Here is a 27,787-nt window from a genome sequence, read left to right as displayed (position 1 = left end):
TGCAAATGATTATATGGACATGTTGTATCAGCCACTGCACAGTGCAAGGCAGTGGATTACCTTGCACTGCTTTAAAAAAAAAAAAAAAAAAAGTACATACTTTTTTCCATCGTACACCACTGCAATGTTGTGTTCTGAAATAGGAACATAGAAGTAAAGGCATTGTGCCTTGTCCTGTGGTGGGACAGCACTGGAATAGCCACCCAATGCAGTCCCACTGCACCTGGTGTGAATAGACCCTGATAGTCTTCACAGGCAAGATTTATATAGGAGCCCATTTCACTGTCCTACAGAATTGTATTTGTCAGAAAAGAGTAACAAGTCAGGATATCCAGTAAGTCTCATGAGGTCAAAACTCCGCATACATGTTCCTGGTGACCTCTGAAACCCTGGATCAACATACCAGATAGGCCACTACAATCTTCAAATGGACCGATGATTGCCTATATATCTTTAAAGCCTTATACACATTCACTTTATATAGTGCAGATTATTAAAGTGATTGTAAACCATTACAAATATCGAGTGAAATGAGTAGCCTCAGATAATACACAGATATGAAAAAAATCCTGCTACAAAAGTTATACCTGTTTGTCTGCAGATATTTGTTCTGTACGGCCTTCTACAAACACAGAGATAAAAAGGATTTTTCACAAAGCAAGGGACAGGGACCTGATGTCACACACTACACAGCTCAGTAAAGAGAACTCTGACAGCTGTCTGGAGGGGAGGGACACTCCCACTCCACACAGGAACAATGTAGGGCTGAGCATATCAATCACAGGATGTGTACTTGAGCTCACTCCATATCACCTTTTTATCTCTTGGAGTGGGGATAACCTGTCAGATAGCAGAAGCAATGAACAGCAGAGAAAAATGACACTCAGTGCTTTGGAATGATTTGGACTATATCTATATATCAAGGAGTATTAAGTATTATTGTGTCCTTGAGGTCTCCGCTACTTCCCAAGGAAGGGCGGCATATACATTACCGCTCACCCGCCCATCCACTATGTTGGCTTCCCAGAGTGTCCCAGAATGCTGGTAGGAGCACGGAGAGACTCTTGACCTATACAAAGCCATAAGGAGCAGCAGCCAACTCTTTGTGAGGATCGGACTGACACACTGAATTGTGGAACAGTAGTGGACGGGTGGGTGAACAATAATGTATGTGCCGCCCTTCCCTCCTTGATATTAGGTCCAGCTGGACCGGAAGAAAAATGGTGTCATAAGTAACTGTGTGTCATTTCTGGTTGGCTACTTGCCCTAAGGTGATGCTGTTCATAGTCTATCTATACTCACCATACTCACAGTTGGATGAGCTGCTCCCTTATGTTGTCAAGTGCATTTACCAAGTCCTTTATTGCTCAGGATATTTTGTGATTTTTTTTCTTCCTGCATTGCACTCTACTGGGACCTGTGTAATGAACTAACTCTTTTGATTCCCTATGGGATATAACCATCTAATTAAATATTTTTCTCACACAAACCACCACACTGACCATCTGGTCACCTAATTGAGCATGCCTCTTTAGGCTTTCAAACTCCAGGGTTATTTTAGTGCACTTGTGTATCCCTTGAACTATTGGGCCCTTAGGGATCCCAGATTCACACATGGGGGCTACTTTGAAAGCTATTTTTGACAATACAAGCGGAGTGTTGCAGTGGTATGTAACCCATATGTGAATTTACATGCGTCTGGATGTATTTTTATTATTTGTGTTTGTATAATTTGTTTTGTCTATTCATGGTTTCTATGTGCTAAATTCAATGATTGATGCTTACAATCCTTGACGTGTTTCGTCACTTCTGGACTTATTATGAATAAGTCTGGAAGTGATGAAACGCATCGGATATTGGCTAAGCGAGAAATGGAAGTGACGTACTTTGGAGCCGGAAGTGACGCAGGACTGTCTGAGAGCGAGGACCGGCAGTGGTGAGAGCGTTGTGCGGTCTTCCCTCTCTGACATTACCTTCACAAAGGCAGATATATATCTTTGGGCTTATCTTGCATTTTGTTCTTGTAAGTGAGTTTCCTTAGAGCAGAGATTAAATGATTTTAAATGATACTGCACTATGTCTGGTCTCTATTTCCTTTCTTTCATATGATATGGAGAGTCATTACCAGAGATTGTAGATCTGGAATGTTGGAGCCATTCTGGGAGAGTTACTGTGGAGAGTCAGTTACAGAGGCTAATAATTTGGAGTGGTGGAACCATTGTGAGGAAAAATTGATGTATATGAGTGAACATCCTTGTCTAGAGAAATATATGTTTATACCAAAGCAATTTTTGCCAACCATGAGAGTGGGAGGCAAATAAAGTTGGTAAGTGCACACCTAAAGGGGGAGCACAGCACTGTTTGGAAATTTATTTACAGTCACGTGGTGGTTTTATTTGAAATTCAACTCACATGGTGATTTCAAAAAGGACTTTACTGATGGACTTTTTGTTTTGATTATTTTTATATGATTTATAGAGCGCTGCATATATATTTTGTTATTTCAAAATATTATTCTTTTGGTACATATATTGTCCTCAGCACAATTCTGAAACTTAGCTTTAGCCAAATGTCTATATTTGATCATGACCTTATATAGTCAAATCTGTTAAATTGTTAGCCATGTCCAGGTTGCATTAGGCTGTCTAATCTTCATACATATAGAAACCTTTAGAAGAAAAATGTTCTGTATTTCAACAAAAAGTAGTCTTTTTTTGGTTCTTAGGCAGTCTGATCCAAGTGTTTACTGTGATACTTGCTACGACTTGCACTGTAAACTATTGGTATGCATAAGGATTTGGTTCCTGTGTACCGTGACTAGTAATCTACACATCAGTAAACATATTTGTTTAAAAATGTTCTTTTCGCTCAAGTATGAAGAAATTATGCATATTAAATCTAAATCCATATATTTTCAGTTGCATGACTATGCATATCTTATTAAAGTACTCTACCTGGATTACTGGATCATCTCTCTCATAGCCACTGGTATATTCAGTGTTCTTCATCCAGTCATTCACATCAATTTCAGGCATGCCAGACAGAAGAAGCTCCTTTAATGACAAAAAAATGATAGTATGTTGCTCACCATGTATACTTCCGATTTTTGAAATGTATCTTTTTTTTTTTTTAACAAGGCAATGGTGACAGTCACAGTGGCTTGTGTTCCTAAGATATAATTAAAAACACAGCAAAGCGATGCAAAGACTTGTCTTGAACAGTGAATGCACTACAGGAGTGCATCATTAAGCAGCGCTGTCAAAACAAATGACAGACACAGCAATAAGGAAATCTGCTGTCCTTAGCTCCACATGGAAGTTTCCAGCTCCGATGCCACTCTTCTAGTAAGTGTGGAGAGTCAGGGAAAAAATGATGTGCATTTATATTTTCATTGGAACACAATACTTTCATAAAACGAGTTAGCATTCACCCAGCTAAGTGACAATATTTCTACCGGCTGCAAATTGCTGAGCATCACTAGTGACCCAAAAAAAAAAAAGAGCTTACGGGTGCAGAGCTTAACATAGCATGCTTGCTTACTTAATAATTCAAATATCTCATTCTTAAAACACCTGGTGCTACACATTTTGATCTATTTAAAGGAGTAAAGAACAGTGATAATCTGTCCCTGTGCCCCATAAAATACATGTCACTACTTCTGATATAAAACACAAAAGGACTGTGTGTACTCAAACACATAGCTGACAATACACAGGGATTTGATCACATACAGTTCAGAGTACACTATTCTTCATAACTCAGTGTAACATTTATCCCCCATTGGGGAGATTTACCTCTCCATTTGACCATTGTTACTAAGACAGAAATGGAGAGGAAATCCAAAACATCTGAGTTGTCCTCAGGGCAAAAGTTGACTAATAGCCTTTCAATGGGAGCACCCACTCCAACTACAACTCTCTAAGATGGGGATTCTGTTTACTTTTGGAGAGATTTCCTCTTGCACCACAAGGACAGAAAGAAATTAAATCTCCCAGAGGGACATAGACAGAAAAAAAATTACCCAAAAAGCACAATTTAACTAATTGTATGCTTTGACATTCTGTTTGTTGTAGCATATTTCATGGACAGAATTAGACAGCAACTAATGCCAGTGCATACCCTGCACATCGCATTCTTGCTTTCTAACAAGTCTCACAGCAACAGTCCAGCAAGAGATGCTCTGGTTACACGTAAGCCCTTAAAGTGATTGTAAGGGCCGGTTCACACTATAGAAACGCAGTCCAGATGCGTTCCGGATGTGTTTCCGCATGCGCGTGTTTGATGCGTTTCGGTGCATTTTTATGCATTCCAGTTCATTTTTTCCCCTCTTTTTGTTCAATTTTGGTGCATTTTACCACGATCCAGTACAGTTCTGTGCAGAAAAAATACAGCATGTTCTACGTTTTTTCTGCAACCAGAATTCACTGGAACTGCAAGCACTGACGTGAACTATGACGGTGACAACTATAAAACCTACTTTCTGGGCATTTTGGATGCAGAAAAAAATCAACCGATACACATGTAGTGTGAACTGGCCCTAAAGGTTAAAATTAACAAAAAAAAAAAAACAAACAAAAAAACAAAAACCCAACAACAAACATGTTATACCTACCTACTCTGTGCAATGGTTTTTCACAGAGCAGCCCCGGTCCTCCTCTTTTTGGGACTCCCACCCACAGTCCTGGCTCCTCCCCCTGCCAAGTGCCCCCTGTAGCAAGGCTCTTGCTATGGGAGCACTTGAGCAGGCTCACTCCCGAGCCATGCTCCTGTGAATGTACATTGAGTATTCACACAGATAGCGTGACTTGGACCCACCCCTTGCTCTCTCCTCATTGGCCCACTGGCTGTGATTGACAGCAACAGGAGCCAATGGCCCCTGCTGCTGTGTGAACCAATATGGGGAGAGAGTCCAGGGAGAGCCACAGCTCTCATGAACATTGCTGGATCAAGATGGGGCTTAGGTAAGTATTGGGGGGTGGGGTGGGGTAGCTGCAACCAAAATATTTTTTTTACCTTCCTGCATGGAATGCAGGAAGGTAAAACACCTTCTGACTTCAGAAGCACTTTAAATAGGTATTAAACCCAAAAGCAAAAATGTATTATAATGCAGCTTACCAGTCATTAGATGTGGTGGCTGCAATCAGTTTTCTTATCTTTGACTTTTTCCCCTCTGTTTTCACCTGCTGATCTGGCCAGTAACACACCTTCTGTATTAGTGAGCCAACTCTGAAGGAATGAGCATATTAGGCACAGCATACAGCAGCTTTATCAATCTTGGGGATAGTGTTAAATTTATTAGCAGCTATATATATACTAAACAAACTGAAGCCAAACTCCAGCTCACACTTTATGATCAGTTACAGTAAACGTTTTCTTTCGATTTGGGACAAAGGCTTTACAGTAATAAATTAAATGATCATTTTATTTACTCCTGCCAGTGTTTAGTGGCTTGTCTCTTCCATGTAAACTGATACAGTCTGCTGGACAGACTGTGCTTTTGAAAAACAACTGACTTACTGGCCAGATCACTAGATGAAAATAGAAGAAAGAACCTACAAAAAAAAAAAAAAACTAATGCAGCCACCACATCTAAGAATTGATAAGCTGCAATATAATAAATGTTTGCTTTTGGGTTTAATACCATTGTCCAGCACCACTTACACACCCAAGACTGCAGAAATGTCAGACATGCAACCCTATGAAGAACAGATCTCCAATCAGTATGTGCAATCAAAGACCATACCATTAGTACACTTTTGTAAGCTATCACCAGGCACTCTGAAATTACATTATAGGACCTATCTGAATGCTATGGAGCTGTGAGAATGAGCTGCTAAAGAACTTTCCAGACTGTGTGTAAATAGTTTTCCTCAATGGCATGCCTGTATTTTTTCAGTGTTATCCTAATATCAGTGTACATTGAGATTAGGTCTTTCACTGTTATGGAAGCTAGTCAGCAACTATGCTGATCAGAAAAACATAATCTCTGCACAGGATATAACTGTATTCATTTATAGCTTTTCTTTTTTTAAAGTACTGTAAAAGTAGAACTAAAAGGCAATTTTTTTCACAGCAGCTTCACAGAAAACCCAAAGCTATTAACCTCTACAGGGCCAGAAGTTCAGAGACAGGAAGAGGACATGACATCCCTGCAGTGAAGATCCAGCAACACGGAACATCTTTCATTACAGGTAAGTTAGCCCGCCAAAGCTATAGAGAATGTTTTTTTTTCTTTTTAAGGTCAAAAACGTTTTGCACCAATAACAGCTTTTCAGAAGTCAAGCAATTGTTAAAGTAGAACTATAGGCAAAACCTTTTTTCCCCATTTTGTCTGGGGACAACCCAAAATTTGGGTTTTCTTTTACTTCCATTATTAACAATAAACAGGACAATTAGAGAGGGTGAATCTCCTTACTGGGGGCACAGACAGCAATAAAAACTGGTAGGTGTTCTAATCTCTCTCCAAAAAAAAAAAAATGCCTTTATTTATACTTTAAGGCAGCAACTGTCCGTTTTCATATGGCCTTTGATTCTTTGAGATTTTACATCTGTGATAGTTCCTCTTTAAAACTTTTAGTCTAGGTTCACACTGATGCAGTACAGGGACCCGCATGTGATTCGCTCAGGAATCACAACACATTTCTGCTCAAATCATAAGCGATTATGTGCAGTGCGGTCTGAATCTATTCATTTTGTAGGGCTCAAATTGCACCGCATCAGCACAAGGTGCAGACACCTTTTCTTTTTGCAATGTAATCTGATTCAAGCAATTGCACTGAGTTTTGGGACCTGTTTTTGGGGTGTTGTTAACGTAACATTGACACCCGCAGCAGATCGAATGAACATAGTGCAACTGTGACACTGTTGGAGGAAACGCACAGGAATTGCTGAGAATACGACACCGCATCAGTGTGAACCAAGACAAAAAAGGCTGACATTTAATTTTAGAAAACTTCAGCAAAGTCAGGTATAATGCTGTGCAAAAAAAATAAAGTAAAACCAATTTTATGTATCTGACAGTTCTCTTTATACTCCCTGGTCATCTCTGGCATTATATTGATGCTATCAAATAAAAATGTAAAATTATATATTCAACTTGTCGAGAAGATTTAAAGCCAATCATGCTCACAATTACAAATGAATATTAATGCCCAAAAATATATTCCCTCTAAAACTTGCATATTCATTTGTTTAATTGTACAGTGAACCTTTAGCCTTTCAATTGAAAAGTAATTTCAAAATAAAATGTGAGATATAATCCTGATAATAAATGTAAACAATTAATAAGTGTCTTATTTGTCCCCCTGCGAGTGTCGTGATGTGCTCCAGAATTGCATTAGGAAATGATGAGGACTGACTGTGCATATTTATCTTTTGCTAGTTAATAATGTGTATCTTTGCTATGCGCAATGTGCAGTAATGTTGGCTCCCTATCTTGCAATTACAGAAAAGCTTATTTGCATTGGAGCTCTTCACAGCACATTGGATTTATTTACTCAGTAGATTACATTTAGCAGACAATTCAAAATATGCACAGAAAGATAATTGCAGATAATACATTATTAGTCGCATTGTATATATGAAGGCGAATCGCCAGAGCGGAATATTGTGAATATTGCGCTGTCCTACCATACAGCCTGAAAGGGAAAATATAGGTTTTGTAACAAAACACATGGCTTGAACAATTTGTGCTTTGATTATAGCAATTTACAAAAAGGAAATAACCAACATTTATTCGTTCCATGTTCTCATGTTTACTTTCTTACTGTATGTTGTCTCCAATTGTAGCATCATACAAGTAAACAGCATGCACTGGAAGATTCCCAAGCAAGCAGCTATCAATTACAATAGACCTGTATACATTGTGGGAGTTGAATCTATGAATTCTACAATTAATCCACAATTATGCACATGGGATGGAAGACCGCATATCAGCTCATTTAACAGCATTGTTCATTTTCCATGGATAGTGGGAAGAGAATCCAAATCCATGTATAAAAAGCATCCTATATTCCCCGAGCTTCATTCTACAAAAGAAAAATGGGTACTAGCCTTACTCTATGCTTACTGTGCCTTTAAATGGTTCATTTGGGTCAAGCTGGCCAAAACAAACTATTTCCTATTTTCTAGCATTGGCTACATACAGTTTACAATGCTGAGTTCCAGTCCTGCTCCCAGGACAAAATTTAGTTGGTCTGAGTGCTCCTTAGCAATTCACAAAAAGCTTTGTAAAAAGGAAAATATAAAACAGGCACTTAACCCTAGTTCCAGTTAAATACCACTATTCATATAGTCAATAAGGCCTATAATAGTGCTTCCTAATGCACATAAAAGCACTGTATGGAAATCTGCTAATTAGCTAATTGGTCATGGGTAATCCTATAAAACCGCCATTTCTTGTAAGGTGCAAAGTTCCAATGCTGCTGGATGACCAGAGGGGGAAGCACCAGGATTATGTAGACAAAGAAAAGACAGAAATCCAGTATATGTAACTATTAATTAAAAAATATGGAAATGCACTCACAAACATGTTGAAGGTGAGAACATGTTGTGTGATATATTGGCAGCCAATGCGACCACAGGTCTGCTCCAAGGCTCTGGAGTGCTGGGGAAGCCCAGCTGGGCTGAATGGGAAGTACGCTGCAGCTCTGAGATAGCTCCGCTGATGTTGTGCCTAAGAAGGAAAAGCCCCTGCTGTCAGGGCCTACACACCTCCTAGATGACATCACATGCGAGGGGTGCCAAGACCTCGGTATGGAGACTCGCACATTTCTGGGCAAATTCTCCTTTCATCAGTCACTGGCTAGGCTTCTCTAGCAGTCCTGAGCCTTGGAGCAGACCTGTGTTCACATTGGCTGCCAGTATATGACACTACATGTGCTGTGTTCTTCTCCTGTGCACTACTCTATGGATAATACAAATCCCATAGTCCCTAGCCCATATTGGGAGCATGCAAGAGAGGGTGGCTACGCTACTACATACTGTGGGACCATGGAGAATGATGGTAGCTACCCTCTAACAGGAAATCACAGCAGCAAAGACAAGGAATTTGGAGATTTAAAGGAGGCTGAGGACAATAAAATATACTTTCTGAGTAAAGAATACAAACATGAATAGAATGTTTTGCTTTTTAAACCAAAGTTTAGTGTCGCTTTAAATCTGCACATTACCATTCTTGTTTTGCAAGTCTGAAAGCAGGACTTCACCTTGTAGGGGAAGTTCCACTTTAAGCCCTCCCCTTCTTTTTTTTAACTTTTGGTACTTTTTTCTTGAAGGGGGGGGGGGGCAGTCAAAATCACATATCCACCACATATTATACAAAGGCTGAATCCTAGTCATTTTTAACTAATGTAGTCCATTTTTCTTTGCATTATATAAACCTACAGCTTTTTTTGTTACACTTGATTGTGTCTTCTGATAAAATGAAGCATAAAAGAGATGGAAGATCCTCATTCAAAGCGCAGGCATGTTTTTAATCTAAACAAATCCCAAATTAAGTTACTGTGACAAACAAGCCTCATAGTAAGCAAAAAAAAAATGTTTTTACCTCCCCTGTGTGAGCCTGTTTGGCAGAGACTGAATCAGACAATAAGTGGAATGGGGTGGTGGCTAAGGCTGCAAGCTCAGTACAAGAGTAAGGTGAGAACAGACCATCAGTCAATGGCTTTGCAGCACAAGCAAGCTTTTTCCCTCCAGGATTCACCCTAATCGGACCGGTGGCCGAGTGATGCCGTGGAGACGTTATACTTTTTTCATAGGAATTTCTACAGCTGTATTTGATAAACATCCATTCCGGCCGTGGAGGGGTTATATCTTTTGGAGGAGTTGCTGTACAAAAGCTAATTTGTTTTTTTGCTTTTGGTGAGTGCATTAGGACAAAGGATTGTCACGGATATACTTTTCACTAGATGTCACTCCATTTCATTTGTTATTTTTTAACACTTTTGGACACTTCATTTTTGGACTTTTTGTTATTTATAATTTTATTCATTTATGCCCCTAAAAATTTTTTTTTTTTAATTTTTTACCCGTTTTAATTATATAATTATTCTAGTGTTTCACTAGTCGTTTTACATTAATTTATGATATACACATTAGTGGTGCATCCTTTTTTCTATATGTTTTTTTGTGGATGAAGTGGGTTTTCCTTTCTGTGCCAACTGCTTGTGGATTAGCTTTTTTTTTTCTTTTGCGCTCACTACACGCTTTTTACATTTTAATAAAGCACACATAACTGCCTGTTCGCAATCTTCTTTAGAATGTACACTGAATGTGCACATGCGCAGCTCAGTGTACATTCTCGCAAACCTTGGTGCCGGAATGAACCAACTCTAATGTGCATGTGTAGAAGCTACAATATTCCCCTGCTGGCCAACAAGTTAATTGAAGACCCAAAACCTAGAAGAAGCTGCAAAAACAGACGTTGGCGCCAAGGTAGCTCACAGACACTGCATAACTGGAGCAGAGCTAAGTAATTATGAACTTTAGTTCGGCTTTAATGTGGATCCAAGTCAAAAAAAAAAAATTAAATATACAATGGAAATAAAAAGTCTACACACCCCTGTTAAAATGTCAGGTTTCTGTGATGTAAAAAAATGAGACAAAGATAAATAATTTCAGAACTTTTTCCATCTTTAATGTGACCTATAAACTGTACAACTCAACTGAAAAACAAACTGAAATCTTTTAGGGGGGGAAGTAAACATAAAAAACAAAAATAATGTGGTTGCATAAGTGTGCACACCCTCTTATAAGTGGGGATGTAGCTGTGTTCAGAATTAAGCAATCACATTCAAAATCATGTTAAATAGGAGTCAGTACACACCTGCCATCATTTAAAGTGCCTCTGATTAACCCCAAATAAAGTTCAGCTGTTCTAGTAGGTCTTTCCTGACATTTTCTTAGTTGCATCCTACAGGAAAAGTCATGGTCCGCAGAAAGGTTCCAAAGCATCAGAGGGATCTCATTGTTAAAAGGTATCAGTCAGGAGAAGAGTACAACAGAATTTCCAAGGCATTAAATATACAATGGAACACAGTGAAGACAGTCATCTTCATGTGGAGAAAATATGATGCAACAGTGAGATTACCAAGAACTGGATGTCCCTCCAAAATTGATGAAAAGACGAGAAGAAAACTGGTCTGGGAGGCTGCCAAGAGGCCTACAGAAACATTAAAGGAGCTACAGGAATATCTGTCAGGTACTGGCTGTGTGGTACATGTGACAACAATCTCCCGTATTCTTCATATGTCTGGGCTATGGGGTAGAGTGGCAAGACAGAAGCCTTTTCTTACGAAGAAAAACATCCAAACCCAGCTAAATTTTGCAAAAACACAGATGAAGTCACCCAAAAGAATGTGGGAAAATGTGTTCTGGTCTGATGAAACCAAGGTTGAACTTTCTGGCCATAATTCCAAAAGATATGTTTGGCACAAAAACAACACTGCACATCACCAAAAGAACACCATACCCACAGTGAAGCATGGTGGTGGCAGCATCACGCTTTGGGGCTGTTTTTCTTCAGCTGGAACTGGGCCTTAGTCAAGGTAGAGGGAATTATGAGCAGTTCAAAATACCAGTCAATATTGGCACAAAACCTTAAGGCTTCTGCTAGAAAGCTGAACATGAAGAGGAGCTTCATTTTTCAGCATGACAACAACCCAAAGCATACATCCAAATCAACAAAGGAATGGCTTCACAAGATCAAGAATAAAGTTTTGGAATGGCCCAGCCAGAGCTCAGACCTGAATACGATCGAAAATCTGTGGGGTGATCTGAAGAGGGCTGTGCACAGGAGATGCCATCACAAACTGACAGATTTGGAGTGTTTTTGCAAGGAAGAGTGGGCAAATATTGCCAAGTCAAGATGTGCCATGCTGATAGACTCATACCCAAAAAGACTGAGTGCTGGAATAAAATCAAAAGGTGCTTCAGCAAAGTATTAGTTTAAGGGTGTGCACACTTATGCAACATATTATTTTAGTTTTTTGTTTCTACTTCCCTCCACCTAAAAGATTTCAGTTTGTTGTTCGCCTGAGTTGTGCAGTTTATAGGTCACATTAAGGTGGAAAAAGTTCTGAAATGATTTATCTTTGTCTCATTTTTTTACATCACAGAAACCTGACATTTTAACGGGTGTGTAGACTTTTTATATCCACTGCATGATAGAAGCTATCACTAGAATTAGCACATTCTTTTTTTTTTTTGCTTGTTTGAATCACCCAGTGACAGGTTTTTTTTTAACATTTTAATCCTGCCCATAGTTCCACTATTTCTCCATTTCTTGTAACATGAAAAGCTTGAGTCATACCTTATTATGGCTGGTGGATCTTTACAAAAGTCAACTTTTATGCATATGGTTGTTTAAACAAAAAACTAAAAACCTTTTTCTGTAACACCTTAAAGTGTTACTAAACCCACAACAGTAAGATCAGTCTGTATATGCAGTAAAGCATGCTTTTTATACTGACTGTGGAACCTACAGGGTTAATCCTCTGCACTGTGTAAAGGATGTTTGAGCCTATCTTCTCTGATCCTTACCTTCTACTCCCCTATCCTTCTGCTGATAGAACATAGCCTTGGGGGCAATCTGCACATGCTCAGTTTGGTGTGTATTGCTAGAAAGTTTTTTTTCTTGGAAGCGTGCATGTGATCAGCACAGGGCCAGTCATCGCTGTCCAGACAGAGGGTCAGGGGTCCTGCAGCCTCATTGGACAATCAGGGGAGAATGAAAACTCCTCCTACAAGCTTTAACCAGTGCTCTGCTGGACACAGATAGACTGCTCTACCTGCTGATGAGAAAAGGTATTTAGCAGTTTATAATGACTACAATAATTGCATTTCCATGTTTTGTGTACTGTGAGAGACCAGATATAGTGAATGCAAGGTCCTGGGTTTAGTAACACTTTAAAATGTGCGTGTGCTATGGAGTTTGGATTAGATTTGTCTCTCTTTAACATTAAAGTCATTATTCCTTTATTTAAACGTCCCTACCCGTGTCAGAATTAACATTGTCACCCTATTACAAGAAGTGGAGATATAACAGTTCTACTGGCATGATCAACATGGAATAACACTATGTTATATGGGGACTAAAAAAATTGCTGTGTTTCTCCACAGTGTGGGGTGCAGGTATGCTTCACAAGGTTTTACAGAAGTTGCACCCATCTGGATGCGCTGCTTCTATTGCTGTAGTAGAAGGCAGGGAGGAGGCAGATTGAAGGATTTGAAGTAAATAAAAACTAGTAACCATAAAAACATCTTCAAAAAGATCTCGCGTAGTGTGATAGGGTTACACCTACAGTAGGTATGTCTAATAGCTTTGCCAGTGTCCAGTAACCTAAGGGTAGCTTATAACCCAGGGTCTATGACCATCCAGCCTGTGCCCTGTACTGTACATATTTCATTATATACATCATTTTATTTTGCTCATAAATCTGCTTCAAAGTAAACATGACACACATCAATGCAAATAAAACTGACTGTATGATGCATCAGTTGGTAATATTATGAATCCGTTAGTTTAGTAAAATCCCATGTCAAATACCAGGTATGGGCAGGTGAAGTCACAAGAAAATCTAAAGCTGGCCCTAGAATATCAATATTCGAGTGTTTCAGCAGGGAAGGGATGAATTCTGACTAGTGGAAGGCTGTCCACGCTCGACAGAAGTCATTGGTTTGTGTGGATGAAAGGCCTACTGGTTGAACAAAAAAAAAAACAATATATAAAAATACCCAACTGTGGTCAGCTTAATATTTCCTGTAAAAAGTTTGGTCTTGCCCATATCTTTCAAACTACTGATATATTTTTACAGGCCATTTTCACTGATTAAACTTTACATGAGCATTTTTCAACATACATCTAGTTTGTATTTTTGGAAACATTTTTGGAAAACCCTAAGTTCTTGTTTATAGCTAACTGGGGTGGATAGGGATGCAAGCTAATGGAAAATGGTATGTACCTTAATGGAATGTTTGGGCCGTTCTTAAATAAAATCTCCACGCAATGTGCTCAATTGAATCAGTTTTCAGTCAATATCAATATGATGGATTAATGGAAGTCTTGCATTGAAAAAAAAAAAAACTATATTACTGTATAGCAACACCTACTAATAATCATGCCCTGCTAAACCGCATTTTATTTGGGTGCTGACGGATAATGCCAAAAATGAATGCTACAGTTTATGACTGAATGGAAAGTAGGCATTTAGACGTGTTCTTACGTACTTATCACATACTTTGCAGAGCCCCAGGGCTCCCAAGGTGGTTTGAAGGGCACATGCATGTACATTTTTTTCATATTTTAGTAGTAATTGTAGTATGTTCGTGTAAGCTACAATTGGTCTTGAAGAGTAAAAATTCTAGTCATTTTTATGGAATGTTATTTACATATGAAAATATATATACATATGCATGTATACAATATAACCACAAACTTCCAATAAATGTTAATTCACGGTTTGCTTATTGAAAATACACTAAAGCTTTTTTTAACCTTCATAGAAACATTTTTTTATCTTTTATAAAACAGAAAATTGATGTAACTTGTAAAGCGTTTCTTGTAAAAGCCAAATGCATTACAAAATACTGATCAATATTTAAAAAAAAACACAATGAAAAATTCATCTCACCAATTCAAACTCATCAAACAGCTGTATTAGAGATGGCGGTATAAACATATGGAAGCCCTGTAAAAATCCATTGATCTGTGGCTGAATGGCTCTTGTCATGCGAAGTTCAGTAACAAGCTGGACATACTCTGCCTGAAAAAAAAAGAAAAATTCCGCAATTGGCACAAGTGCTGTCTGATGACTGCTATGGTAACCTGTAATCCTAACATCTAAACAAAGCTTTTTTACTCAGGAAACCATAATGAAAATGATCAGCAAAAAAACACAGTACAATTTTCATGAAAACGGTTCCATCACTTTGCATCATTTTTCCTGTCGTCAACAACTAGGCTTTGAGAACCATTGCATATTAGGCATAGCACTACTGTATAGCACAAATAATTTTTTTATATAACATTTTTAAACATGACTTGAAATTACTGAAAGTACAAATAAATGCATGCTAAATATTATATAATAAGTTTAATCTTGAAACATGAGCAAATAAAAAAACTTGCAGAGATACAGTGACACCTAGTGGAAGGCCAAGAGAGTGAATCATTTGTTGAAAACGACTATAGAAGGGCAATTCAACATAATCCAAAATATTACATTACAATCTGAAAGCAATCAGTGGCTTTATAAATGACAGCAAAATCAGGGCATTTGAGTCCACATACTAGCACTTTATTATGAGTCACACTCACCTCTAAAGATTATTCATATGCTGCCTAAGACTTTAATTAACACAACAAAGCCAACCACAGCAGCAGATAGCTAAAGGAACATTTGTTTAAGGGCAAGGCTAAGCAAGCTTTTAAGCATTGCCGTTTTTTTTTTTTTATAACTGTGTCCATGGCTTTGCTTTTCAAAGCCACAAGCCCGCTGCTTATCATGCCTCATGGATTTCATTTGCCACTTACATGATGTGCATGCAGGGGTGGCTCTACTGCAAGATTGTTGACCAAATTTTCAAAGGTTGAAACAACTACATGCGCAAAAAAAGAAAAGAAAAAAGTATATATAGATTATATATAAAGAATACTTAAAATTCCATGTCACAGTACATATGCTTGTATTCCTGTTAAATATAGCACTGTAAAACAGAACCACATATTCATGTATATTCTTACTGTAAAGGATCATTTGTGCACAGAGCTCTGAATTCCCTCTAGCGAAGGTTAGTAAATATGCAGACAGTTCTTGCAGACTGATCCACAGTAATAACTCCTACAGCATTTTCCATGAACATTCTTGCAATATCTACTTCTCACATGTATGCACTAAAAGATTTACAGAATAAAAAAAAGCAATGAACGTTGCAAGGTAACTAAAGATATATCATTTTGCAGATCAGTGACTACACTAGACGGAAGTTAACATTTGCTTTGGATGCTGTAACTGTATAATATTGTTTTTTTGCCTTATTATTAAAGGCTATTAAGTGACAAAACAAATGAATGGGATAATGACATTTGGTTTTCTGCAGTACAATTACACAGAGAAAACAACATTTAGTAGAATGGTGCTGCTATTATTAAACAGTGTATTTGGGGATGTAGCAGCAGCTTGAATTCTGTATGTCAAGTGCTGTGACATTAACAAAGTCAGTGATCCAGAAGCTGCACTGCATGTCCTATATGAATGATGAATTGTTATTCAATGCACCCTTTATATTTCTCCACAGTAGATCTAGAATACATCTAAACAATGTGTATATCTTTTGCTTCTGTATAAAATAAAACACTACCATAGGCACAATATGCATGGTAATTGAATTCCTTTATACACCTCAATAGGAAAGCTTTTTAAATCATTACAAATGGAAATAGCCTATTCATGTTTATTAATGGGCACTGGCTCATATCAGCAAAGTCAACAATGTGCCCAAATACAACAGCAGTTCTGTCATGATGTCAGCTGGGGGCTTTTCTGTGCCATGCCAAATACTAAGAAAGCTATAGCTCATGAAGCAAGAGTTCTCAGAGCTGCTCATTGGACCACTCATAGGCCAGGGTTAATGGATATGCATGCTGAGATGCAGGTGGATCAGCGACTCCATCAAATGCAATCACCTGTGACTAAACAGGAGCATTCCTGCACTTCCAAGCTGTGACAAATTATGCAGACAGAAGGAACGACTATAGCTACATTATATTAGTCACATTCACTTGATTAAATGTGGATAAATAATATTTCCAGTAGCAGCAAACACTCTGGGAAAATACAACAGAATAAACATATAAAAAATATTTTTAAAGTCAAACAATGTTAAAGAACATATGTAAACTAATTCTGTGCTGCATAACCCGTGACTCGCACACTTTGACGCTTCATAGACAAGGGGTGACACCGCCATTCATTTGGTCCACTCACTATTGGACATTAGTGGTCCCATTGGACAATGAATGAGTATGATTATACTGCTGATGTACTGTTTACACGCTCCTCATGACTGTTACCCTAGGTTCACACCTAAGCGCTTTCTGCAACATTTTGCAGATACACAGTAAAGTCCATTTAACATGGTTTCCTATGGGACAGGTTCACATCTCCACGTTTTCACCCGCTGCGTTTTTTGGAAAAGGTCGGACTTTTTTGAACGCAAAATGTTGCATTTTTGGTTCTATAGACTTCAATGGGAACACTGCAGAAAAGCATGTATTGCTTTTTTGATGTTTTTTGCCACGTTTTTGATGCGTTTTGGTTTTAAAATCTGCCTAACAACAATAAAAAAAAAAAGAAAGAAAAAGAAAATGCACTAAAAACATGGCAAAATGCAAGTGCAAAATCGCAACGCAAAACGCAATGCAGAGACACAATCTACATAGGTGTGAACCTAGCCTGAAGCGCATTTCAGTAGCAGTCCTTAACCTCTCACACTTGAGATAACTTTTACAAAGTCAACCAGGTTTTTATTGCTGTCTATTTCCCCCACAGAGGATATAATCCACATATTTTATAATGGGCTAATATTTCTAGCAAGGTCATTGACAGTATTGTGGACTGAAAGAAGACTGAAGAAAAAGCAAACAAATGCAACAACCATAGTCTGGTTTTTATTTACTTTAAGGCTAGGTTCACATCTGAAAGGGTGTGGGAAGGTGTGAAATTGCAGCTTCCCCAGCCAAAAATTCACTGCTGTTGAACAGATGCTTGGGGTGCCATTAATCCTAATGATACCCCCCACGCGCTAGAAACCACATTGCACTATGCAGTTTCCCTGCAGCTGCATGTTTGGAAAAGGTGTAGGGATCTTTGCCCTGCGATTTCCATAGACACAGCAGCCCATTCAAAAGAATGCCCAAGCAAACATGTCCTTAGGGAAATCAACATGGTGTGAACCTAGACCAGTGTTTCTCAACCTTTTTTCAGTCAAGGCACCTTTAAAATCCTGCACCAGTTTCGAGGCCCCCTATTCTAAAATGTAAAAAACTAAACTACCATAATAGTTTTACATAACACAGCAGTATCCACACATAGGACACCCAACATTAGAGATTCTGTAAAATCAGATACACCTTTGCACACTGGTACTGACTAGTATTCCAGCATTTCGTCTCCCTCAGTTTCTCTTCCTTACTCAGCTAATGTTACCCCAGTACTCATGGAGAGGGGCAGGGGAGGAGTAAACAAGGATGCCATGCAAGTGCCTAACGTCCTCCTTATCAACCAATTATGTCAATGGTTGTTAGGACGCCAGCAGCTTGAAGGTTGTAATGGTGCACACGTGGCTTTGTGACCCTAAATGGCAGGCTTGATCCACCTGCTGGCTTGTATACAATTTTTGGATCATTTTTAGGAATTTTGCCAAGGCCCCCCTGAAGAAACTTGAAGGCACCCTGGTTGAAAAAGGTTGACCTTGGCTAAGCTCACACTGCAATCTCACAAGGTGTGCAACATTGTAATAATCCATTAGCTTCAATCTCTTAACATAGCTCCTCTGTTTTACACATTTGTATCCCAATGAATATTAACTTTCCACTTGCTGCTTGCTCCCAGTCTTTGCAGCTCTAAGGGCTCATTTACATGGGTGGCACACTCTGCCACCCCCCTGAAAAGAGATGCACTGTGGATTGTTTTTTTCCAGGGGTAGTTTAGAGACAATATGGGAAACACATTGAGAAACAGAGGGCCCCACCAACTAAGTGTGGTCTTTACAAAGGGGTGAATCTTCCCTGAAATGCATAGCCGTGCACCTCCTGCTTCGTAGTATGTTGCGTCATGTCCACAGCCCTGAATTGCCAGCTGCTTCTCTATACCACTCATCGGCTAAAGGAATTCAAAGCCCACTGCAATACTCGGACCTGGCCACTACCCTGTTACACTCTGTATAGTTCACCTGTTTCCCTGCCATACTCTGCTGTTTGTGACTGGCTTTCATTGCTCCACTAGCCCAAGAATTTCATTATGGGAGGAATACACAGAGCCAGGGATGTTTGAGTAAGTGCATTTAATGCTTGTTTTTAATATTGATTTCAATAAAACTACACTTTGTCGCTGGTGCCCTCTGTTTCTGTTTGTTTCCCATATTGTGCACTAGTGAGATTTATCCAAGATCTTGCTCCAGTGAGGTGCTGCAGCTATGAAAAAAGTGTTTTATATGCCACTGGCCCTTTAGGGACTTTTTCGACTCCAAGGGGGATTTTGCAATGAAATACTGTGCTACAAACACATGCCAAGCCAGCATGCCTTCTTGTATGTGGACGGTCGGGATTTGTAAAAATGCAGCTCAAATGCCTGTTTTTAACCCCTTACACTTCCCAGCCACTAATGTGAACTTAGACTTACTGCTATGCCACTATTCTTCTGTTCACTGCTAACCTGCATTCCTTAGTGCTCACCCTTTGCTGCTTCCCCTCTTTAGCTCACAGCCCTCCCTGTAACCCCTGCCACCCATCTCTGGTCAATAGCTCTACCGACTACTTTGCAGTACACTTCTATTTTTCCTTCACCTGTGTATCTCTAGTAGGTTATTAATTTCTCCCACTTGGTGCTAAAAACATAAAGGTGTAAAATGAATCCTTTCAGGTCTTCACACACATTTTATTCCCTCTACAGTCCTTTATCATATCAGCTCTAAATCTCCCCATTTTTCAGCAAACTAATCACCCCTCATGATTTCTGTAATGTTATCACTCCAGAAGACATTTGTTAAGTAGCAGCAAAGGAACGATCCACTGTACAGTTCAGTCCACAAAAGCCTCCTTTTGCTCTACTTATGCATTACAGTAAGGAATGACCTTACACCAAGTTCTAAATAATCCCTATGTCCTATGCATGTATACAAGTATATGACAAACAAATGCCTATCCTTTTTAATAATGGTGTTTTATTATAGCTCTTATATATGTAAATGTATTTAGTCATTTTATAATTCTATTTACTGTTGCTTTTTTAAATTCAATCTACATTTTACAAAATTTTTCAAATATTATAGATATATTTTTATATTATAGTTTTTTTAATTATTTTTAATTATATATTTTTATATGGCCTTCTTACCTGTTCTTCCAAAACTTTCAATTTTTTTCTGTATATACCTATAAATTTATGCTTGATATCCTTTTCCACTTACGTAACAGCTAATACTGTATACCAATCATAATATTTTATGTGTTAATTTTAACCCCCAAAATCCATTTCATTTTATTCAGCCTCTTATGTCATAAAATTATCAAATCTGGACTTCACTTACTCAGGTTTTGGCTCTTTCCACCAGTACTAAATGCCCAACAGATGTTAAAGCCCTCCATCAATCTATCCACATATATTGCATTCGTAAAATGACAAGCCAGCAATTGCAGTCTATTGGAAAAGTTTCCTCAGTGCTCCTTCAACTGAGTTGGGGAGGAGGACAAATTTTAAGGGAGCAGTCTAGCCAAACAGAGTGTAATCACTTTAAAGACAAACTCTTTGTATAATTAAATTTCAGATTCCAGGCTTTCCTAGCAAGTGGAACTACATTCTAGCTCCCTGCATCTTTTGGGGACTTCAATGGTGATATCTCTCCACCAAAGATGATAGAGTGCCATTCTGTCCTAACGGATGTAGAATAAAGGGGCCACAGCCAGATAAGAGTTCTCCACTTTCACTTTTTTGTAGCCTTGTGTGAGAGGTGGAATTACACACACAACTACTAAAGAATTTTGACATTTGGAGTATCATAGAGTTTACTGATTCAATTAGTTGGCTGTAATAAAAAAAAACCTAAAATACTAGTTTTGAAAGGCATTAGCCTTTCATTTCTGTTATTGTTTTCAAATGATGTTGATCCAGGATTATGCTGTAGAGGTGTAATACTTCTTTCCACTTTTCTGACAAGGGAGACTCCAGTCTGTGTACGATACCCCAATAATCATAAATTTTAAAACGCAAACTTGTCCCACCAACCATACTATGCACACATTGTTACATATTGCATCAGCAGTGCACCACAATGTACAGCAACACATTATCATGGTTAAGCTCCTGAAAAAAGGGACAGGTACAACTTTAGCCACAACAGGGTATATCTACACATCATTCAAAATGAATGAGCTGCCTTAATGCAATATGCATTAATGCACCATGAAATTGTGAACTATGCCCACAAGTTTCAGAATTTATGACAAAGTGAATCTATTTCTATCAGTTTACAATCATTTGGAGCAAATGATGTGTATAAACCAGTGTGAGACATCAGTGATGAACACCAGGGGAGTGCTCCAATTTGCTCCAATTATACACAGCGTTCGCAAATTTGGATCATTGTAGCCTACATATACTATTAATATTTGTGTGTTTACTAGGGGCTGTCTGGGTTACTCTACAATACAGATTCTCAAATAGTGTTGTTTACCCCAGGGGGTACCTATGTAATATTTGGGGAAACTTCTGTTGAGTAAAGTAAATTTTATCATCCATTTTTCCATAGCAAGGAATGGTTGGAAAACACGTATTTACAAAACAAGGTTATTAGTAATAAATATTCACATATAAAAGATATTTAAGGTGTACTGACTTATAAAAAGGGGAGGATACAGATAATAAAACCTTTCAATTAAACTACATAGTACATCACAAGAATGATTTCCAGTGATTCTCTAATCTATCTTGCATGCACTGCTAGAAAACATCAAAACCTCCCTTGCTTCTGCATGCAATGACTCTACTCAGCCTGGATCTCCTGACCCCATAAACAAATCAATACACCCCAGGGTGGCTCCTGCCAATCCACTATATGTGGTGTTCTTACCATGTACAAAGTGCCTCAATATAAATTACCAATACTGTGTTCAATAAAAGGCTACAATGTTCAAAAAAAATGTTTTGTTAAATACGTAACCCGTGAATTATCGTCAAAAATTATTACTACAAAAATGGGAGCATACTTTAATAAAACTGAGAAGAGTTGCTCTGACCAAATATCATTAGCTGGTTTCTATTATTAGATTGTTTTTGTTAAGGGAAAAACATTGTCGTTAAAGCACTGCAGAAAAGTAATGGGTGTGATTAATTGCAGGTTTCTTGATGGAATGAAAAAAAAAAATCATAAAAGCAGAAAATAAATGTAGAAAATTTAATATTTTTCAAAACAATATAATTCAGCATATATATTTTCAGCTACCCCAGCTGGTGTGCCAAGCAAACATTTCTAATCTAAAAGTGTATGATGTAGTTCTAGAAGTACCATAGAGCAGTAAGCCTTGCTCCTCAACACTGCACACATAAGAAGTATTTCACTCAGTGGGTTCCCTTCCATAGTACATTAAATTACTTAAATGATTTTGGAAACTAAGTGAATGGAGTCTCCTACAAAAACTAAAGTATAAATTCTATTTTAAAAATCAGACGGCCCTCTGGAAAGCGTTCCTATTTGTTTCTAGGATACCTCACACTTTAGAGGGTACCCGAGATATTCACACAACAGGGGGTACTTGGCAAGTGTTTGTTGTATACAATGATATATTAAAGTTAGGAAACACTGCAATATAACATTGCACACAGTTCAAAAGCAGCATTTCATTAGAGTGTGGAAATAGGAGTATATTTTTTCTGTTTAGGACATGCTGTAACTGATATTTCTGATAAAAATGACAGGCTCGCCAAGTACTAAGCGTTCCAGAAAGTGGTCTTTACATACAAACACGCACATACAGCACAATACCAGCATCAGAACTGATATTGTGTTACCTAGAGAAAAAAAATTTTTCTATGCCTTGGAATGTGCATATCTTGCAGATGTATGCCTTTCACATGGTACAAAGAAATTGCCTGAGCCTCCATCTAGCAATTGTTAAGAGGTCAGAGCTCGGCAGAAAAAAGAAAAAAAGCATACAGCAAAAATGTTTACACTTCACAATCCAGTAGGTATCAAACCTTAATTCCGTGACATATTTGATCACGTTTACACTTACAAATTATTTAATCAGAAATGTGATTAACTAGTATATCACTATACTGAAGGATGAAAAGTACTTTTCTACATTTATAGTTAATTGAAAGGCTGTCTAAACCACAAAAAGCATAGCAATTACAGCTGAAGACTCATCTCAAAATGATATCCTTGGAATGAAGCATGTACTTATATGCTGTGTAGTTTAATTTCTTGTAATGGGATTCTTTTAATTTAGATTTTACTGGGTGGTTAATGGGTAAAATCAGTAAGTGAAGATCAGTTACATTATGACAAAGAATTAACAAGGGATTGCTACTAAGGCAGAACTCAACAGGCACCGTTAATTAAAGGACCCTCTGTCTTAAAGCCCAACGCCAGACCAATCCTTTTCTTAAGTTAAGGGTTAGTTGACTTCTGTTAACTTTCTAATGCAATCTATGTACTCATATGGGCGATTTTACCTTGCTTCCTTTCTCAACAGAAGTGAGGGAAAGTCTCCTCCCTTCCTGTCTATTTGATAGGATTGTGCCAGAACAGGAAGTCAGGGGAAATAAACCTGATGGCATCACAGGCAGGGACAAAATCTACATAACAAACAGAGTGAGGAAGGTTCAGCACTTTGTCAGGATTGTATAGCAGTCTGTTACCCCATTAGGTAGACGTTTCCTTATTTTCCTAGCCAAGTGGTAGGAATCACACTGAATGAGCAAAACAAATTTACTTCTTTGAGAAAAATATAGCATTTCAAATTCACAGTATAAAAAGCTCCTCAATGGGCCCACAGATTCGCAAACTAGGCAGAAGTTTAAAAACTAAAAGGATTTTACTCTAGTTGGGTTTTATGTTTCACCACTGTGTTAGTGTAAGCCATGAGAGTGAGCTTTATAATCATTCACAATCAAATAAAGCTGGTATGACAAAACCCCAGAACTTACAATACGTAGGGGCCTTTTGCATACGAACATTAAAAGTGCTTTGCTTAACTGCCGAATGTCTTATTATTTGGTATATAACACTTGTTGAACAGCCTGATGGTGTTTTTTGCTGGAGTAATTGCAGCTGCACAAGAAAGCTTTAAAGCAGAACTCTGGGCAAAAACATTTATACATGTCCTAGTTGCTGATTTTCTACCATCACTACTGAATAGGGCATCCATCTTCTTGTTAACTCATTAGATGCTATGAAATGGCCTGGTAATCTTCAAATGAAACTGTTAATTCCCAGTGGTTTCCTGTTTGTAAGACCAGTGGGTGCTATGCCTCCTACTCCCCAAGCTACTGGTCTTGGCACATCCATTCTGTAGTTCTTTTTCCAGCAAGCAATGATGTAATTCCATTCCTGGTGGCTGTAGTAGGTGGACCGGGACTCTCAGACTCCTGATTTGTGGTCCAAGAATTACAGCGCATGACATTGTCTGTAATGACCCCTCAATCATCCCCCATCCCTGTCCACATGGCCAGAAGTCTCTTCCCCTTCTCCACTCCACTGCAGTCATTAGCCCATGTCCTAGCAACTGATGACTCATCCCTGGTCCCAAACGAAATAGAAAAAAGGGGGAGGGGCGAGATTCAGAACCACCGGCATTAAGACAGCCAAGCAGGGAAACAGGCTCAGTCATAACCGTTTCCCCCAGGGATACACAGTGAGCACAGAATTTGATTTTGTACAAGAGGGGAGCCCAGCACCTGCACACAGACTTAAACCCACAGCTGCAGGGGAGAGAGCAGAGGGAGTGGCTCACAATTAACCCCCTAAATTGCTTGACATTTTTACCATTTAACCTTTTTAATTCCCTGTGCTTGATGGTAACTGTAGTTTTCTTTCACTGCAGAGAGAGGGAAATTATGTGATCCCTAATACACCTCCCTGCAGGGCAGATGCTGTTACATTTTTAATTAAGGAAAGGCTGTTGTGAAAATTCACTTGGACTTTTGTCCTCAGTGGTAAGGATTTTAAATATGTAATTAACCGTTTAATGTTTCGTATAGGTGGGTGTACTAATGGATGGTTTTTACCCATCCCTGACTTCTTCTTTAATGCGGACTTTGAATGGCTTTTGCACTTTAGTGCAAAATTTATCTGGTAGGAACTGGAACAAAGTTCAGCTCTGCAGAGAGCACTACTGAAATAATTCCATTATATCTTAATGGGCTGCTATTCCCTTTTCAACTTCAGACACTGAAATAAGATCAGGTTTGGCTAGTCCCCTTTAAGACAGGTTGAGTGTATGGTGGGATAGCAGGATCCCACTATGTTCAGACAAACAAAATTTTACTGTTACACTTCAGTGGGGAACCTTTTTGGTCCTTTTTTTGGCTGTTCTATATATTGTGCTGTGCAAAATTACAAGGAAATAAATCAGCACATGCATTTCAATGCAAAGTGAGAACAAGCCCTTAATCGGTACAAAGAGCTCTAGAATTTTAATGGCACATGTACTGGAATCCAATGTAATAATTTAGGTAGTGGCCTGTGTGGCAATTCTCATATTCACACACACTTGGAAGCTGCTTGCAGCTAATGAAATGCACTTCAATGCGACCCTCAGCACGAATTAAGAATTGTGCCAGCACAGGCAAGAAACAAACCTGTGTGTCTGCTGTTCAACAGCAGTTTTCCTTACACTTACAGGAGAAGAGCTAAGGGCACAGTGCAGGTAGCCATCTGGAATGAACAGACTTAACATTAGGGCCAACAGTATGAATGAATCAGCATGATAAATGGAGACACAAAGTAGTAATCTGTTACAGGCAAAAATAACATTAATATTAATAATATGTATCAAAAGAAAGGATGCACAAGAGGAAAGCATACAAGAGAATCTACAGCTATGACAAAAAAGCTTTAGAAAATAGTGTAATGTGAAAAAAAAAAGGTGAACCAACTAACAAATAACCCCCTCCTCCCCCCCAAAAAAAAAACATTAGTTGGTTGCCCTAGAAACTGATCAAGATGAACTACAAACATGCATCGCATTTACATTCATTTGTGTGCCACTACTGTTTGTTGTCCAGGTTAATAGTTGCTATGAAAAACATTTCAAATCATTACTCTAATGCCCTTTTTAAATCAGTGATGCCATTAAAACTGGGCCATGCGAATAGATAGATTGATGCAGCTTCATAACACAAGCTTCCATGAGGTGAAAAAATATGTTTTTACATTCTTTCATAATTTAGTCACAAGGTTTCTAATGGTGCTGTTTATTGCTCTAACAGCCAGAGAGTTTTTTCAGTAAAGTTAATATTTTGCAAAGAAAACCATTGCATTTTGTACACTGTCTGCTTAAAATGGCGTTTCTTCAGCTGGGCATATTTTGCAGGAAAGCTCTCCACTCTTTATAAAAACCAGCTATGTCTTACCATCATTGCTGTGTGTTCCGCTTGGTGAAATGATTGTGTGTGGTTTGTTAAATATTCATTACATTTTTCTTCCCAGAACAACTCTGGCCTGACCTGTAACTGGCAGAATTTCTTTAATCTGTGTCAGACAATGCAATTATCACTCTATCTCACTAGACGACAGGCTAAATTTTCCATAACACAACCAATGTTTTATATGTGACACGAAATTTATGACAGCCAATTCCCGACACTGGAACAAGTAAAACAGTGTGTGTGTGTGTATATATATATATATATATATATATACACATACAAATATATATATATATATATACACATACAAATATATATATATATATATATATATATACACATACAAATATATATATATATATATATATATATACACACACACACACAAACTATGACTGAAGTGAGAAATCAAACAACACTTCAGTCATGTATAATTATTCTATATATACAAATTTGGCCCCCAGAAAAAGCAGCAATGTTTCCAGAAGCATAAGGCTGATTTGCTATGTGAAGTACATCTGTGTATTTGTCATAGTAAAATGGATGTTCATAATTAAAACTGTGTCAGGGACCCGAATCTAAACATTTTTCTGCTCTGACACTTTGTGACAAATGATGGATAAGAGCATCGGCACATGCAATGCATATGATTTCTGCTAAACGCGGCTAACAAATGAGGAAGCTGTCATAAATTTCAGCCGCTGTGTGCTGTAGGGATAACAGGCTGCTGATTAAAAGGAAATATTAATATTGGAAGCTGTGCTTCCCAAAATGACATTGCAAAGATACCCAGAATACAGAACATGACATTTTTAAACCATGAAGTGCACTGCTAGGCAATATACAGAAACAGAAGGTCTGTGTGCCCTTCATTTATTGTGAAATATGAGCACTACAGCTATAGCTATTATCAGACTACAACTAAACTGCTCACAAACTAAAGTTCCTGCGCACGGATGTCACTGGATGAAACAGTTTAGCGCTGTTAATAATATGATGGATTAGTAATGTCACAGAATAATGGCAGTGCAGAGACTCAAAACGATTGGATTTCCTACACAGATACCGTACCCCTGTGGAGTAAATGCTGTCTTTTCTGGCTCACATCAGAGCGTGAAGTGTATCTTTCCAGAGACAGTTTACAAGCACATCTTGACATTGATCTCATCACTCACCTTGTTCTCTTGTGTAACAAGTATGCTGGCCCCTCCTGGTTTTAAGGGCACTTCTTCCATAGCTCCGAACACATCAGTCTCTACGGAGAAAGTCAGTTCCAGTCCCAGGTCACTAATATCATTATCTAAAATCCACTGCAAGTTCTTTGCGTATTCTGGGTCAATGGAGGCCACGTCCTGATAATTTACTGGGATACCTGCAGTATTAAAGCATGTAGATATTTAGGAAGAGAGTTCTTTTCATCC

At 38.3% G+C, this 27,787-nt stretch overlaps 1 protein-coding gene across 3 annotated transcripts in view; it reads right to left on the bottom strand.

Moving 5' to 3' along the window:
- Positions 1–27,787, bottom strand: part of LOC149470344 (E3 ubiquitin-protein ligase HACE1) — a 134,714-nt gene that overhangs the window by 20,951 nt on the left and 85,976 nt on the right. For all 3 annotated transcript variants that reach the window (XM_089665122.1, XM_089665130.1, XM_089665139.1), the window contains 3 exons: positions 27,542–27,738; positions 14,631–14,762; positions 2,955–3,053 (listed from right to left, as the gene is read on the bottom strand). In XM_089665122.1, the coding sequence (XP_089521248.1) occupies positions 2,955–3,053; positions 14,631–14,762; positions 27,542–27,738 (428 nt within the window). The remainder of the gene's footprint in view (positions 1–2,954; positions 3,054–14,630; positions 14,763–27,541; positions 27,739–27,787) is intronic.

This window comes from Staurois parvus, unplaced genomic scaffold (genome assembly GCF_062004578.1).
Source record: "Staurois parvus isolate SC_StPar_1 unplaced genomic scaffold, SC_StPar_1.0 ptg000048l, whole genome shotgun sequence".
Lineage (NCBI taxonomy): Eukaryota > Metazoa > Chordata > Amphibia > Anura > Ranidae > Staurois > Staurois parvus.
Note: the sequence above shows the minus strand (reverse complement) of the source record. Positions and strands in the feature narration are given on the sequence as shown.